Here is a 13,025-nt window from a genome sequence, read left to right on the forward strand (position 1 = left end):
TTGTAGTTACCTCATGAAACCGGAAAACAGACTACATCAGAACTATGGGGAAGTTTGTATGTTGCAGTTTTTTAATTCCTTTTGTCAAAACCAGGATTTAATTATTATTATTTTTTTTAACTCTGTGGCTTGATCTGGGCCTGTTTCAACAAGGACCTTCAAGTGTCTTCAGCTGACTCAGTGCAATACCATATCATACACTGAAATTCAAGCCTCCTTTCAGGGTTTCTGTCTCCTCAGTTTTTTCCCCTTTGGTCCATGTTTCCTTGTTACATCAGCAGGAATTAGGAAAGTAACTAGAGGAAAATAAGTGATTGCAGTGCTTTCAGCTCGTTTTGGAATTTATCTGAAGAAATACATTGAACGTAGTCTGGATGTGTTTTACATTATTTTTTTGTTGTTGAAAGTTTTACATTTGGTTTTGTGAGTTGAGGTGAGAATCTTGTTCAAATTGACAGCTTCATTTATTGGTTGTTTGCAAAATCTGGAGACAAGACTTGTGTGGTAGTGATTGTAATTCTTCCAGTCCTTTGACTATAACTCAACAATAGATCAGTGCTTAAAGTGATCTAACATGTTGGGAAGTAGATGATTGAGAACAGACAAATCAAGAATTTGATTGATATATAGTTTCTTGATTGATCGATGTCAGTAAGGGAAACCGACTGGATTGGGTGCCCCCTAAACACTAGCACAATTACTTTCTTACGCTACAACCAAGAAAATGTTATACAACTGGTGCAGGGGAAATTAACTGTTTGAGAATTAGTTTCTACACAATGTTGCATGTGGCTACTGTATGTCCTGTATATATAAATAAAGCATTGTTGAAAAAATGTGTTTTTGGACTGAAGTACCTGCCTGTGTAAGTATTAGACAGGACAGTTGAAACGGAACACACCAATAGCTTTAGGACAAAGCTTTCTCAACTTAGCCATTGGATAAACTGGACGCTTTTTTTTTTGGCCATGCCAGGGGTGTAATCATCAGTCCACAACCTTTCACAGAAGTGTGAACACTAGATCATTACCCCTATAACTAAAGGGAAAAACATATATTGCAGTAATATAAAAGAAAGCTTTATTGTATTGTCAAAACATGTTTACAAAAAGAAAAGTAAAAACAAAACTGAAGCAAAGCATGTTGGACTGTCCTGTCTTCACCTCTTCTTGAAGCCATACTTCTTCCGTTCATAAAACAGGTCAGTTTTTGAGCTGCCCAGGTTCACAATCTTGGGGCAACCGTCTCGCTGTAGGGTCAAACCAAGAAGTGTAGAGAGAGTAGCAAACAGTTAGTGCAGGTATAAACCAGAGTGGCGGTATTGAAACCAAGACACCTCATATAGTGTGAATAAAATGAGCTTAACGGGTAGTACATATTGGGAAGATTTTATGACAAGCTGAACAAGTACATTGACTTCAGAAAGTGTTCACACCCCTTGACTTTTTCCACATTTTGTTGCATTATAGCCTGAATTAAACATTTAGTGAGATTGAGATTGTCATCACTGGCCAACACTCAATACCCCATACTGTCAAAGTGGAATTATGTTTGTTTTTTATGTTTACAAATTAATAAAAAAATAAAGCTGAATTGTCTTGAGTCAATAAGTATTGAACCTCTGTCATGGCAAGCCTACATAAGTTCGGGAGTAAAAATGTACTTAACAAATCCCATAAATTGCATGGACTCACACTGTGCAATAATAGTTACATGATTTTTTAATGACTACCTCATCTCTGTACCACGCCCCCCACACACACACACACACACTGATCTGTAAGGTCCCTCAGTCCAGCAGTGAATTTCAAAAATACATTCAACCACCAAGACCAGGGATGTTTTCCAATGCCTCAAAGGGCAGTTATTGGTAGAGGGGTGAAAACATTTTATTTAACTAGGCAAGTCAGTTAAGAACAAATTGTTATTTACAATGACGGCCTACACTGGCCAAACTCAGACGACGCTGGGCCAAATGTGCGCTGCCCTATGGCACCCAATCACAGCCGGTTGTGATAGTCTGGATTCGAACCAAGTTGGCTGTAGGTACACCTCTAGCACTGAGATGCAGTGTCTTAGACTTGGGCAATGAAATTATACAATGTATCAACATTGCTCGCTTTGCGCGCTGCTCCAATCGAACAAAATGTACAAATCTAATAACAGAAGACTCATCAGGGTCTGCATCCCCACTAGCCATCGCAAATAAATAATAAAAAAAAAAAAAAAAAAAAAAAAGACAGACAGAGGAATAGCCGTGTGTGAAGAGCGGACGGGGAGAAACAGATGAGTGAGGGCTGGTAGGGATGCGGCTAGCTGATTACAGCTGCCACATCTGATATGTGAATGAAAGTGAAGTGGATATTATTGAACCTGCATACAATAGACTAGTGGCTGTTGCTTAAATTGAACTGACTTTATAAACACTGTATAACAGGAGCCAGCAGGTTGTTTAGATCGGTCTGGCAGAAAAAGTCTCTAGTATCATATTAAACGGTACTAGAGTATTCTGAAATGTTGGTATCATGACGTTTTGGTACCGGTATACCTGTGCAACACTATTAGAAAGCATGACCACTTTGACAGACAGGAATCTTTATCATTTCCTTACATGGGAAAATGCTTTCTCCTTTCCTCTAATATTTATGGTATACCATGGTCTTCTGACAGGTGGTGTCACTCCTATGCGATGCTCATCCCTCAACCAACAGAATCGTTGCGCTATCTGACGTGAGACAGTGGGTATAAACTGGATTGCTGAAAATTACTCTAAATTATAGAACCACTTTCATTTCAATTTCCTGCTTAGACATCTATAAATTGCTTACAACATTAAATGTTGTGAAAGGAGTAGAAATCAAATTAAATCTCATTGGTCACATACACATGTTTAGCAGATGTTATTGAGGGTGTAGCGAAATGCTTGTTTCTAGCTCCAACAGTGCAGTAATATCTAACAGTTTCACAACAATACACACAAATCTAAAGTAAAGGAATGGAATTAATAAATAAATAAATATTAGGTTGAGCTTGTAAAAGATGTACCTGCACACACTGTTGAATTATCCCATATAGTTTATTCCAATGTAGTTCATATTAACTATACAGGAGCATTCAAAAGTGTGCAGATCTTCCTACTCCTTTTACAATCCGAGTGTGAGAAAGGGGTGAGAGGGTAGGACACCTACATCTTTCTCCTGGATGGTGCACTCCTTGCAGTAGTAAGCGTCAGACACCCCGGGACCTCCACAGATGACACAGCGCCCCTGGTACGACCCGTAGTTGCATTCGTCACAGATGCGCACCAGAGTGCACGGCCTCACATACGAATCACAGATCACACACTTTCCATCGCCTGGGAGAGAGGGATGAGTGTGTTAATGCAATTTTGAACTGAGCTATGCACATAAAGCCATCAAAGTGTTGAAATATATAACCGTTCAAAAGATTGGGGTCACTTAAAAAGGTCCTTGTTTTTTTCCATAAAAAAAAAAACAACATCAAATTGATCAGAAATACAGTGTAGACACTTATTGTTGTAAATTAATATTGTAGCTGGAAACAGCAGATTTTTCATGGAATATCTACATAGGCGCACAGAGCCCCATTATCAGCAACCATCACTCCTGTGTTCTAATGTCACGTTGTTAGCTAATCAAAGTTTATCATTTTAAAAAGCTAATTGATCATTAGAAAACCCTTTTGCAATTATGTTAGCACAGCTGAAAACCGTTGTGCTGATTAAAGAAGCAATAAAACTGGCCTTCTTTAGACACGTTGAGTATCTGGAGCATCAGCATTTGTGGGTTCGATTACAGGCTCCAAATGACCAGAAACTAAGAACTTTCTTCTGAAACTCGTCAGTCGATTCTTCTTCTGAGAAATGAAGGCTATTCCATGTGAGAAATTGCCAAGAAACTGAAGATCCCGTACAACTCTGTGTACTACTACCTTCACAGAACAGCGCAAACTGGTTCTAAACAGAACAGAAATAGGAGTGGGAGGCCCCGGTGCACAACTGAGCAAGAGGACAAGTACATTAGAGTGTTTAGTTTGAGAAACAGACGCCTCACAAGTCCTCAACTGGCAGCTTCATTAAATAGTACCCGCAAAACACCAGTCTCAATGTCAACAGTGAAGAGGCGACTCCAGGATGCTGGCCTTCTAGGCAGAGTGCAAAGAAAAAGCCATATCTAAGACTGGCCAATAAAAAGAAAAGATTAAGATGGGCAAAATGAACACAGACACTGGACAGAGGAACTCTGCCTAGAAGGTCAGCATCCCGGAGTCGCCTCTTCACTGTTGAAGTTGGATTAGCTAACACAGCGTGCCATTGGAACACAGGAGTGATGTTTACTGATAATGAGCCTCTGTACGCCCATGTAGATATTCCATTAAAAATCTGCCGTTTCCATCTACAAAAAGTCATTTACAACATTAACAATGTCTACACTGTATTTCTGATCAATTTGATGTTATTTTAATGGACAAAATGTTGCTTTTCTTTCATATATATTTCTTTCGCATATATATATATATATATATATATTTTAACTGCAGGGTGTATATCTGAGGAAGTGGAGAAAAAAAAGTATTAACTACACAGTTTGAGAGAGGGGGGCATTGACTTCTGTCTATTGGGTCATTCCATAGGAGTTCAATACCTCTGACTGCACGGAATCTTCCATACATGTTAGCCTGGAGTACATTTACATTTACCTCATTTAGCAGACGCTCTTATCCAGAGCGACTTACAAATTGGTGCATTCAACTTATGATATCCAGAAGTCTAAAAATGACTTTTTAGACCTGAATGTCAAAGCATCCAGGAGATCAAGATGCTCAAAGTTGACCCGTGTTGCATACCCCACCCTACCATCAAAGTCTTCATCACTGAAAAATATAAAACGGTTGATTTTGATATAATATGAAAACTTACAAACAGGGTTGTTTGTCAAACTTGTATGTCCCCCCCCCTTTAACATTGATTATATTAAAACGCGTAAACTCAGATGTTTTTCATTGTTCATACATGAAGCTTAGACCCTATTTTACATCTGTGGTATTTGTGTTGTGCCTGCCATCGTTTGAGACACAGCATACTCTTGAATACAGGGTGGGTGTCATGCTTTGGCTGATAAATGTACTAAAATGTGAATTAAGTTGAAATTTCAACTTTCAAATGGTACCACAAAAATGGTTGAGGCCCACTCATCAAATAATGCTGATTTGCGTGGGAATAGATAGATGTGAATGTCTATTCTGACGGTGGGTGGGCCATCTTACTGGTAGTAATTAGGGGTTGAAACCGATTGTTATTCTCTGTATTTTTTTTCTTAAAGTGGCAATCAGCAGTTGAAACCGTTCTCCCCACCAGTTTCGGTAAAAAGCTGAGGGATGGGGCTGCAGAAATGTAACCACTCAAATGTATAGACCAAGCTTTGGAAGCAATGATTGACCATCCATGATATTAAAATTATAGCCCAACCACGTTGAGGCTATTTAGTGTTCGTTTACATTTTCTTTGTTTACAAACATTGGCGTAAAACAAGATTATATTTTGGGTTCTGATGGGTTATGACAGTTGAACTAAGCACATGAGGCATTTATTCAGTTATAAAGAATGAATGGGTACTTATCATTCAATTTATAAATCCAGGAAAAGGAAAATATTAACAATTCGCTTTTAATGCTTAAAAAAATAAAAAACCTACTTCTCATGGACCTAGTCAGATTCACTCCATATTTGTTTTTGGGACTCATCAAAATAGTCCTTAAAGAGAGTTTGAGAAAATTAACATTGATGCATTCAAAGATGGCCACACTATACCAGTAGATGCACATTAGCACATACGCTAAAATGTTAAAAACACTTAATCTTCTTCTCATGAACCATAGGACCAAATGACACAAAATTCAGAATATGGCCCATGGCACGTCTTAACTTGTTTTGAGAGGGATTGGTCAAAATGCCTGAGTTACTTACAAATAAAGAAATTAGATTTTGCGTGTCCATTTAAACCAATGTAAATACACTCCACAGTTGGCTATCAACTTTAAACGTGACATCCCTAAGAAGAACCACACTGAATTTGGTATTGATATCTAAAAAAAACAAGGAAACTATTAGCAACTCATTCTTTGCATTTGTAATGCTAATGCCCAGAATCATCTTGTCATGAACCATACTTCAGATTCACTCTAGATTTTGCATTTACACTCATTACATCAGTCTAATGTTGAGAAAGAATTGTTACTGCACTCAATTATGGCCACACTGTACCTATTGATGCCTGTTAGCACATATGCTAATGATAATAATACTTTTAAAATCTTCTGCATTCAAAGTCAGCCACGCTACACCACTAGATGGCACCATATCACACCAGGGCTATAAGATCTGAACCAATGGACATTGGGCAATGAAATGTGGCATGTAAACCTCATATGTCCTTAGAAGCTGTGTGAATATAAAGTCACTGCAACCTTAGATGGCTGCCCCAGACCAGTTGGTGGTCATCGGCACCAGTGGCATCATAGGATACTAGCGTAATAACTATTGATCAAGTGGACTTTGTCTCATGCAAATTAATGTTAGATTTAAATTATGTAGATAAACAATGTGAAATGTCATGAATATAATTCATAAATCTTAACATAAACCATTAGTTTATACCAATTATGGGGTTAATTTGACTAAGTAATGACTTTAAGAATGATTACCTGCTGCATTCAAAGATAACCAAGCTACCAGTAGGATGTATTCATAGTTACCAAGGGAAGGCAGGCTTCCCCCAAAATTTACAAAAAATTATTTATCTTTCATCTCTCGGTTTCATACATTTCCTTCAATTCGCAAGAGGCTGAATATATCTCACCAGTAAAAGCATCTCTGCAAACAAAACAGCGCCCCTCAGTCTCAGTATGGGTAGCGTATCCATCTGATGCTTTATGGTCAGAAAGAGTATGACATTGTTGCCGCCGTAGCATTGAATTCAAGGGAAGCCAGCGAGCATTAGCCCCCCCACCCCCATAATAGCCAATCAGCATTGAGCTAAACCGAGTAAGCTCAGCTGTGAGTAGTCCTGGCGCACAAAAAAAATAAACATCAAGGGAAGCCAGTTCGAATTTGGCTTCAGACCAATCAGCATCACAAGCCAAATGTAATTATTTGGGGGAGGGGATTGGCCTCTCCGATGATTTTACCCACACACACCGCTACTGCAACTTACAGCACTAGACTAAACTTCACTTACGTATTGAGAGATAAACATGGTAACGCTTTCCCTGATTGGGTAACCCGGTATTTCCCGGCAAAACCAGAAGTGTCATTCAAAAGCATTATAAAGCATATAAATGTCTGGATTTCATTACAGCGTTAACCTGTTATGGCTAGGGGGCAGTATTTTCACGGCCGGATAAAAAACGTACCCGATTTAATCTGATTATTACTCCTGCCCAGAAACTAGAATATGCATAGAATTATTGGCTTTGGATAGAAAACACCCTAAAGTTTCTAAAACTGTTTGAATGGTGTCTGAGTATAACAGAACTCATATGGCAGGCAAAAACCTGAGAAGACTCCAAACAGGAAGTACCCTCTCTGACCATTCCTTGAGCTTCTTGGCTCTGTTTAAAGAAAATGTAGGATCTTTGCTGTAATGTGACACTTCCTACGGCTCACATAGGCTCTCAGAACCCGGGAAAAAGCTGAATGATGTAATTCCAGCCGCTGGCTGAAAAACTTTAACGCGTTTGGATGGTGGTCGAACAGAGGGCCATCAAACTGAGGCTCGTGCACGAGGGGATCCCATGCTTTTACTTTCGCTCTCTTTGTACTAAAAAACGATTTCCCGGTCGGAATATTATCGCTTTTTTACGAGAAAAATGGCATAAAAAATGATTTTAAACAGCGGTTGACATGCTTCGAAGTACGGTAATGGAATATTTAGAAATGTTTTGTCACGAAATGCGTCGTGCTCGTCACCCTTCTTTACCATTCGGATAGTGTCTTGAATGCATGAACAAAACAGAGGATATTTGAACATAACTATGGATTATTTTGAACCAAACCAACATTTGTTATTGAAGTAGAAGTCCTGGGAGTGCATTCTGACGAAGACAGCAAAGGTAATAACATTTTTCTTATAGTAAATCTGACTTTGATCAGGGCTAAACTTGGTCGGTGTCTAAATGGCTAGCCCTGTGATGCCGGGCTATCTACTGAGAATATTGCAAAATGTGCTTTCACCGAAAAGCTATTTTAAAATCGGACATAGCGAGTGCATAGAGGAGTTCTGTATCTATAATTCTTAAAATAATTATGTTTTTTGTGAACGTTTATCGTGAGTAATTTAGTAAATTCACCGGAAGTTTGCGGGGGGTATGCTAGTTCTGAACGTCACATGCTAATGTAAAAAGCTGGTTTTTGATATAAATATGAACTTGATTGAACAAAACATGCATGTATTGTATAACAATGTCCTAGGGGTGTCATCTGATGAAGATCATCAAAGGTTAGTGCTGCATTTAGCTGTGGTTTGGATTAATGTGACATTATATGCTAGCTTGAAAAATAGGTGTCTGATTATTTCTGGCTGGGTACTCTGCTGACATAATCTAATGTTTTGCTTTCGTTGTAAAGCCTTTTTGAAATCGGACAGTGTGGTTAGATAAAGGAGAGTCTTGTCTTTAAAATGGTGTAAAATAGTCATATGTTTGAAAAATGGAAGTTTTTGTATTTTTGAGGAATTTGTAATTCGCGCCACGCCCATCATTGGCTATTGGAGCAGGTGTTCCGCTAGCGGAACGTCTAGATGTAAGAGGTTTAAGCGGTATGTAAATTCAAACCCGATGCTACCTGAGCCGCCATATATAAAATACATTTTATGAACCCTACATTAAGAACATTTAATGAGCCCAAGCCCAAATGATTGTGCCATTATCCAATACATATGATATAGGCACATTACACACGACAGAAAAAAACAATAATGCCCATAGATGTAGCTAGCTATATGCTCTCTTGGGTAAATAAATTAAACTAGCTCCAGTAGACAAATCTTTGAGAGTGAAACCTATTACTGAATTGTACTATACTGTTTTATATGGACTGGAATTACACACATCGTTTAAACAATGATAAAAGCAGAAGAGAACATGGGATTCTGGTGCAGCACATGCGGCCTACAAAGTTATAAGTATAGGCTAGCGAATTTGATTTTGAAATAATAGGGCCTCTTTGTATAACTAGTATGCTGACTCATATATACTGTGGATGAAAAGCGAGCCCAGAGTAAACTGCCTGCTACTCGGGACCAGAGTCAAATATTTGCATATTATTAGTAGATTTGGATAGAAAACACTCTGAAGTTTCTAAAACTGTTTGAATGATGTCTGTGAGTATAACAGTACTCATATGGCAAGCAAAAACCTGAGAAAAATCCAACCAGGAAGTGGGAAATCTGAGGGTTGTAGTTTTTCTTTCTAATCCCTATTCAAACTACAGTGTCTGTGGGGTCATATTGCATTCGTTAAGGCTTCCACTAGATGTCAGTCTTTAGAACCTTGTTTCATGCTTCTACTGTTACTGGGCAGAGAATAAGAGCCCAGTCAATCAGTGGACTGCCTGGGAGCAGTGAGTTGTTTACTGCGCGAGCACGCTGGTGCGCCGCTCCTTCTTTTTCCTCTGTAATGAATACGCTATTTTCCGGTTGGAATATTATTGAAGATTTATGTTAAAAAGACCCTAAGGATTGATTGTAAACATCGTTTGACATGTTTCTACGAACGGTAATGGAACATTTAGACTTTTTGTCTCTGGTTTTACACTCACGCATTTTGCCTTTGGATAGTGATCTGAACGCGCGAACAAAAGGAGGTATTTGGACATAAATATGGAGTTTTTTGAACAAAAATAAAATGTATTGTGGGAGTCCTGGGAGTGCATTCCGACAAAGATCAGCAAAGGTAAGTGAAGATTTAAAATACTTTTTCTGAGTTTAGTTGACTCCAGAACTTGGCGGGTAACTGTATAGCTTGCTTTGATGGCTGAGCTCTGTACTCAGAATATTGAAAAATGTGCTTTCGCCGTAAAGCTATTTTGAAATCTGACACAGCGGTTGCATTAAGAAGAAGTGCATCTATAATTCTTTCAATAACTGTTGTAAATTTGATCAACGTTTATGATGAGTATTTTTGTAAATTGATGTGCTCATCCACCGGAAGTTTTGGGAGGCAATACATTTTCTGAACATCACGCGCCAATGTAAAATGGGTTTTTTGGATATAAATATGAACTTTATCGAACAAAACATGCATGAATTGTATAACATTGAGTCCTGGGAGTGTCATCTGATGAAGATCGTCAGAGGTTAGTGATTCATTTTAGCTGTATTTCTGGTTTTTGTGATGCCTCTCCTTGCTTGGAAAATGGCTGTGTGATTCTCTTGTCAAGTTGATGTCCTAACATAATCTAATGTTTTGCTTTCGCCGTAAAGCCTTTTTGAAATCGGACAATGTGGTTGAATTAACGAGAGTCTTATCTTTAAAATTGTGTAAAATAGTTGATTGTTTGAGAAATTTGAATTATGGTATTTTTGTTGTTTTGTATTTCGCGCCCTGCTATTCCATTGGCTGTTGGCTAGGGGTCCCGCTGGTGGAACGGGGTTCCGCTGGCGGAACTCCTGTCCATAACAGGTTTTAAGGAGAGGCCAGCGGAGCACAGGTGCTTGCATATTGCACAAGTGACAGAGGCTATAAATTAGAAGCTTATTAAGATGGCGAGGCACCTCCTCGCTCAGTACAAAACATGATTTAATATTTCCGCAGTTCTCTGGTTTTTGTAGAACCACCTGCAACCGGACACGGACATTTAACCTTTCCCGAATTGAGAACGAAGAAAGTATCGCCAAGAGCAGGTTAGTTTAAAAATCTATGGCAATGTTTTGTATAAGCTAAACTGTATCCTTGAGTATGGAAACATAGTTGTCACATATCTTGCGTAACAAACTGTAGCTAGGTAGGGTATGTAAAATGGGGTCAACTTTGAGCACCTCTATCTCCTGAATGCTTTGGCATCAGGTCCAAAAAAGTAACCTTCTGACCACTTCGGCCAACCATGTATGAACAGTGTTTCCAACTAATTTTCAGGGCAAGTTGCTAGAGGCAGGTTGATTTGTTGCTAAAAGTTGCTAAATGACGTTGTGATGTCATTACGTAAAATACGCAATAACGTTACTCAAATTGACTGGCCATGCAAAAAAATATGATTTGACATTTGTTCAGTTACAGACTCCCACTCTTTTCTGTACACTTTTGATTTAGATATGTTGATTGATGTAAGTTCTGTTCAAGATCAAACATTCGTGACCAACTATATTCATTGGGTTTGGCTCGTCGAACGCGTACTATTGCTGCTGCAGTCAGCCAACAATGATTTGCAATTTGCTGCTGACGTCACTCACAATGCACTTTTGCAGTGACTGAGTGTGTGACAGAAAATCGTTTTTGTGTCGTTTAGAGGGAAAATGTGTGCATTTTAGCGTTTGAGTCACTTTTCAAAAGTTGCTAAAAGTTCCAAACAAATTTTTAAAAGTAGCTAAATTTGTTGCTTGTTGCTGTTTGAAAAAAAGTTGCCAGGGTAGTCTGAAAAGTAGCTAAATAGCAACAAAATTGCTAAGTTGGCGTCACTGTATGAAATGTTTTATTTAGCCCAATATTTGACTAAATGAGCCTGACGTTACTCCTTAGTGTAAGGACCTTATATGTTATGTTTAAAGGGCGAATTGGCTCTGGAAGCCAAACACTCAATCTAAACGTGAATAGATTCTCAATTGCGATACGGCTCTAGAAACAAAAAAAACCCTACTTTCATATCAAATCAAAATAATTTCACAAATGAAAAATACACTGTTTTAAGACAGATGCAGCCAGCTGTCTTAAAACAATACGACAAAACGTTTGTGGCGTCTGTCTTCCATTTACACACAGGTGTTCGGAGATGCAGATAGCTAACGTTAATTAGCACAAGTAGTGAGTGCACTGTCTTCCTTAAACAAGCTCTGTAACATGGAAATATCTCCGCTTGGGGAACCCTAAACCTATAAAAAGGTGTATCAATTAAACATTTTATTTATTGCCAATATGAAAAATAAAGCCCTTATGCTTTCAAAACCGTACCGCAAGCGATGTGTTAATGTTCAAACCGAGCGTCGCGGCCCTTAACCCCCAAGACATGACCCTATTTGAGACAGACATAGATGTAAAGTTGTAAACGTTTTATATTGAAACTTACATTTCTCGCACAATCTTCCAATAGCTGAAAAGTAAAACAGAACAAATCAGTTATTGAACATGATTGTAAAGTAACTTGGCCAACAAATAATTGTTTCATGAAGCTGGCTATGCGAGTAACGTTATGCAATCAATAACAAAGTTGCTTCAATATAGCTAACTATAACGTTAGAAGGCAAGTCAAAGGGTTGACGAAGAAGAAAGTTATGGTAACGTTAACTAGCTAAATGAATGAACAACATTTGCTAACTGCTCCTACTAGCATGTTAGTTACTGTACTAGCTTAGCTAGCTAGCCACTATCAACAAAAGGCTTGAACACAGCAATAACCCATTCACAGCACGGATAATTGCTGACAAGAAGTTAGTACTCATACAATCATATGCAGTGAAAATAAAACGAACAGCTTACCGACACCGGCTTGTTTTCTACAAAAAATCAAATCTGGATGATGTTTAGCCATTATCGTCGAACGCAGAGCATGCGATGGCTATGTTGAACTTTGACCCTTTCTTCTTTTCTTTTGGTTTAGTTTCTTTTTCGGATCATATTATTTTAGATTATTTCACGTTAGTTAAAAATATTATGACTATGGATATGTTAGTGAATTAATCTGTCTAAATTCAAAGGGAGAATATTAAATATGAACTGCACAAAATTCATCCCGGGGTCCTTGCAGCTAGGTATACAAAATATTAGATACAAAATAGCAGGATTTAATGTTTGGCATT

General features: G+C 38.3%; 1 protein-coding gene across 1 annotated transcript; it reads right to left on the reverse strand.

Moving 5' to 3' along the window:
• Positions 1-1,057: 1,057 nt before the first annotated feature.
• LOC115201325 (PHD finger-like domain-containing protein 5A) lies at positions 1,058-12,947 on the reverse strand. Its single transcript, XM_029764858.1, has 4 exons — positions 12,706-12,947; positions 12,296-12,319; positions 3,189-3,355; positions 1,058-1,249 (listed from the first exon to the last, which is right to left on the reverse strand). Exons 1-4 carry the CDS (start codon positions 12,755-12,757, stop codon positions 1,160-1,162), a joined length of 333 nt encoding a protein of 110 aa, XP_029620718.1. The 5' UTR covers positions 12,758-12,947; the 3' UTR covers positions 1,058-1,159.
• Between the last annotated feature and the right edge of the window lie 78 nt (positions 12,948-13,025).

Source organism: Salmo trutta, chromosome 10 (assembly GCF_901001165.1).
Source record: "Salmo trutta chromosome 10, fSalTru1.1, whole genome shotgun sequence".
In the NCBI taxonomy this organism is placed as follows: domain Eukaryota; kingdom Metazoa; phylum Chordata; class Actinopteri; order Salmoniformes; family Salmonidae; genus Salmo; species Salmo trutta.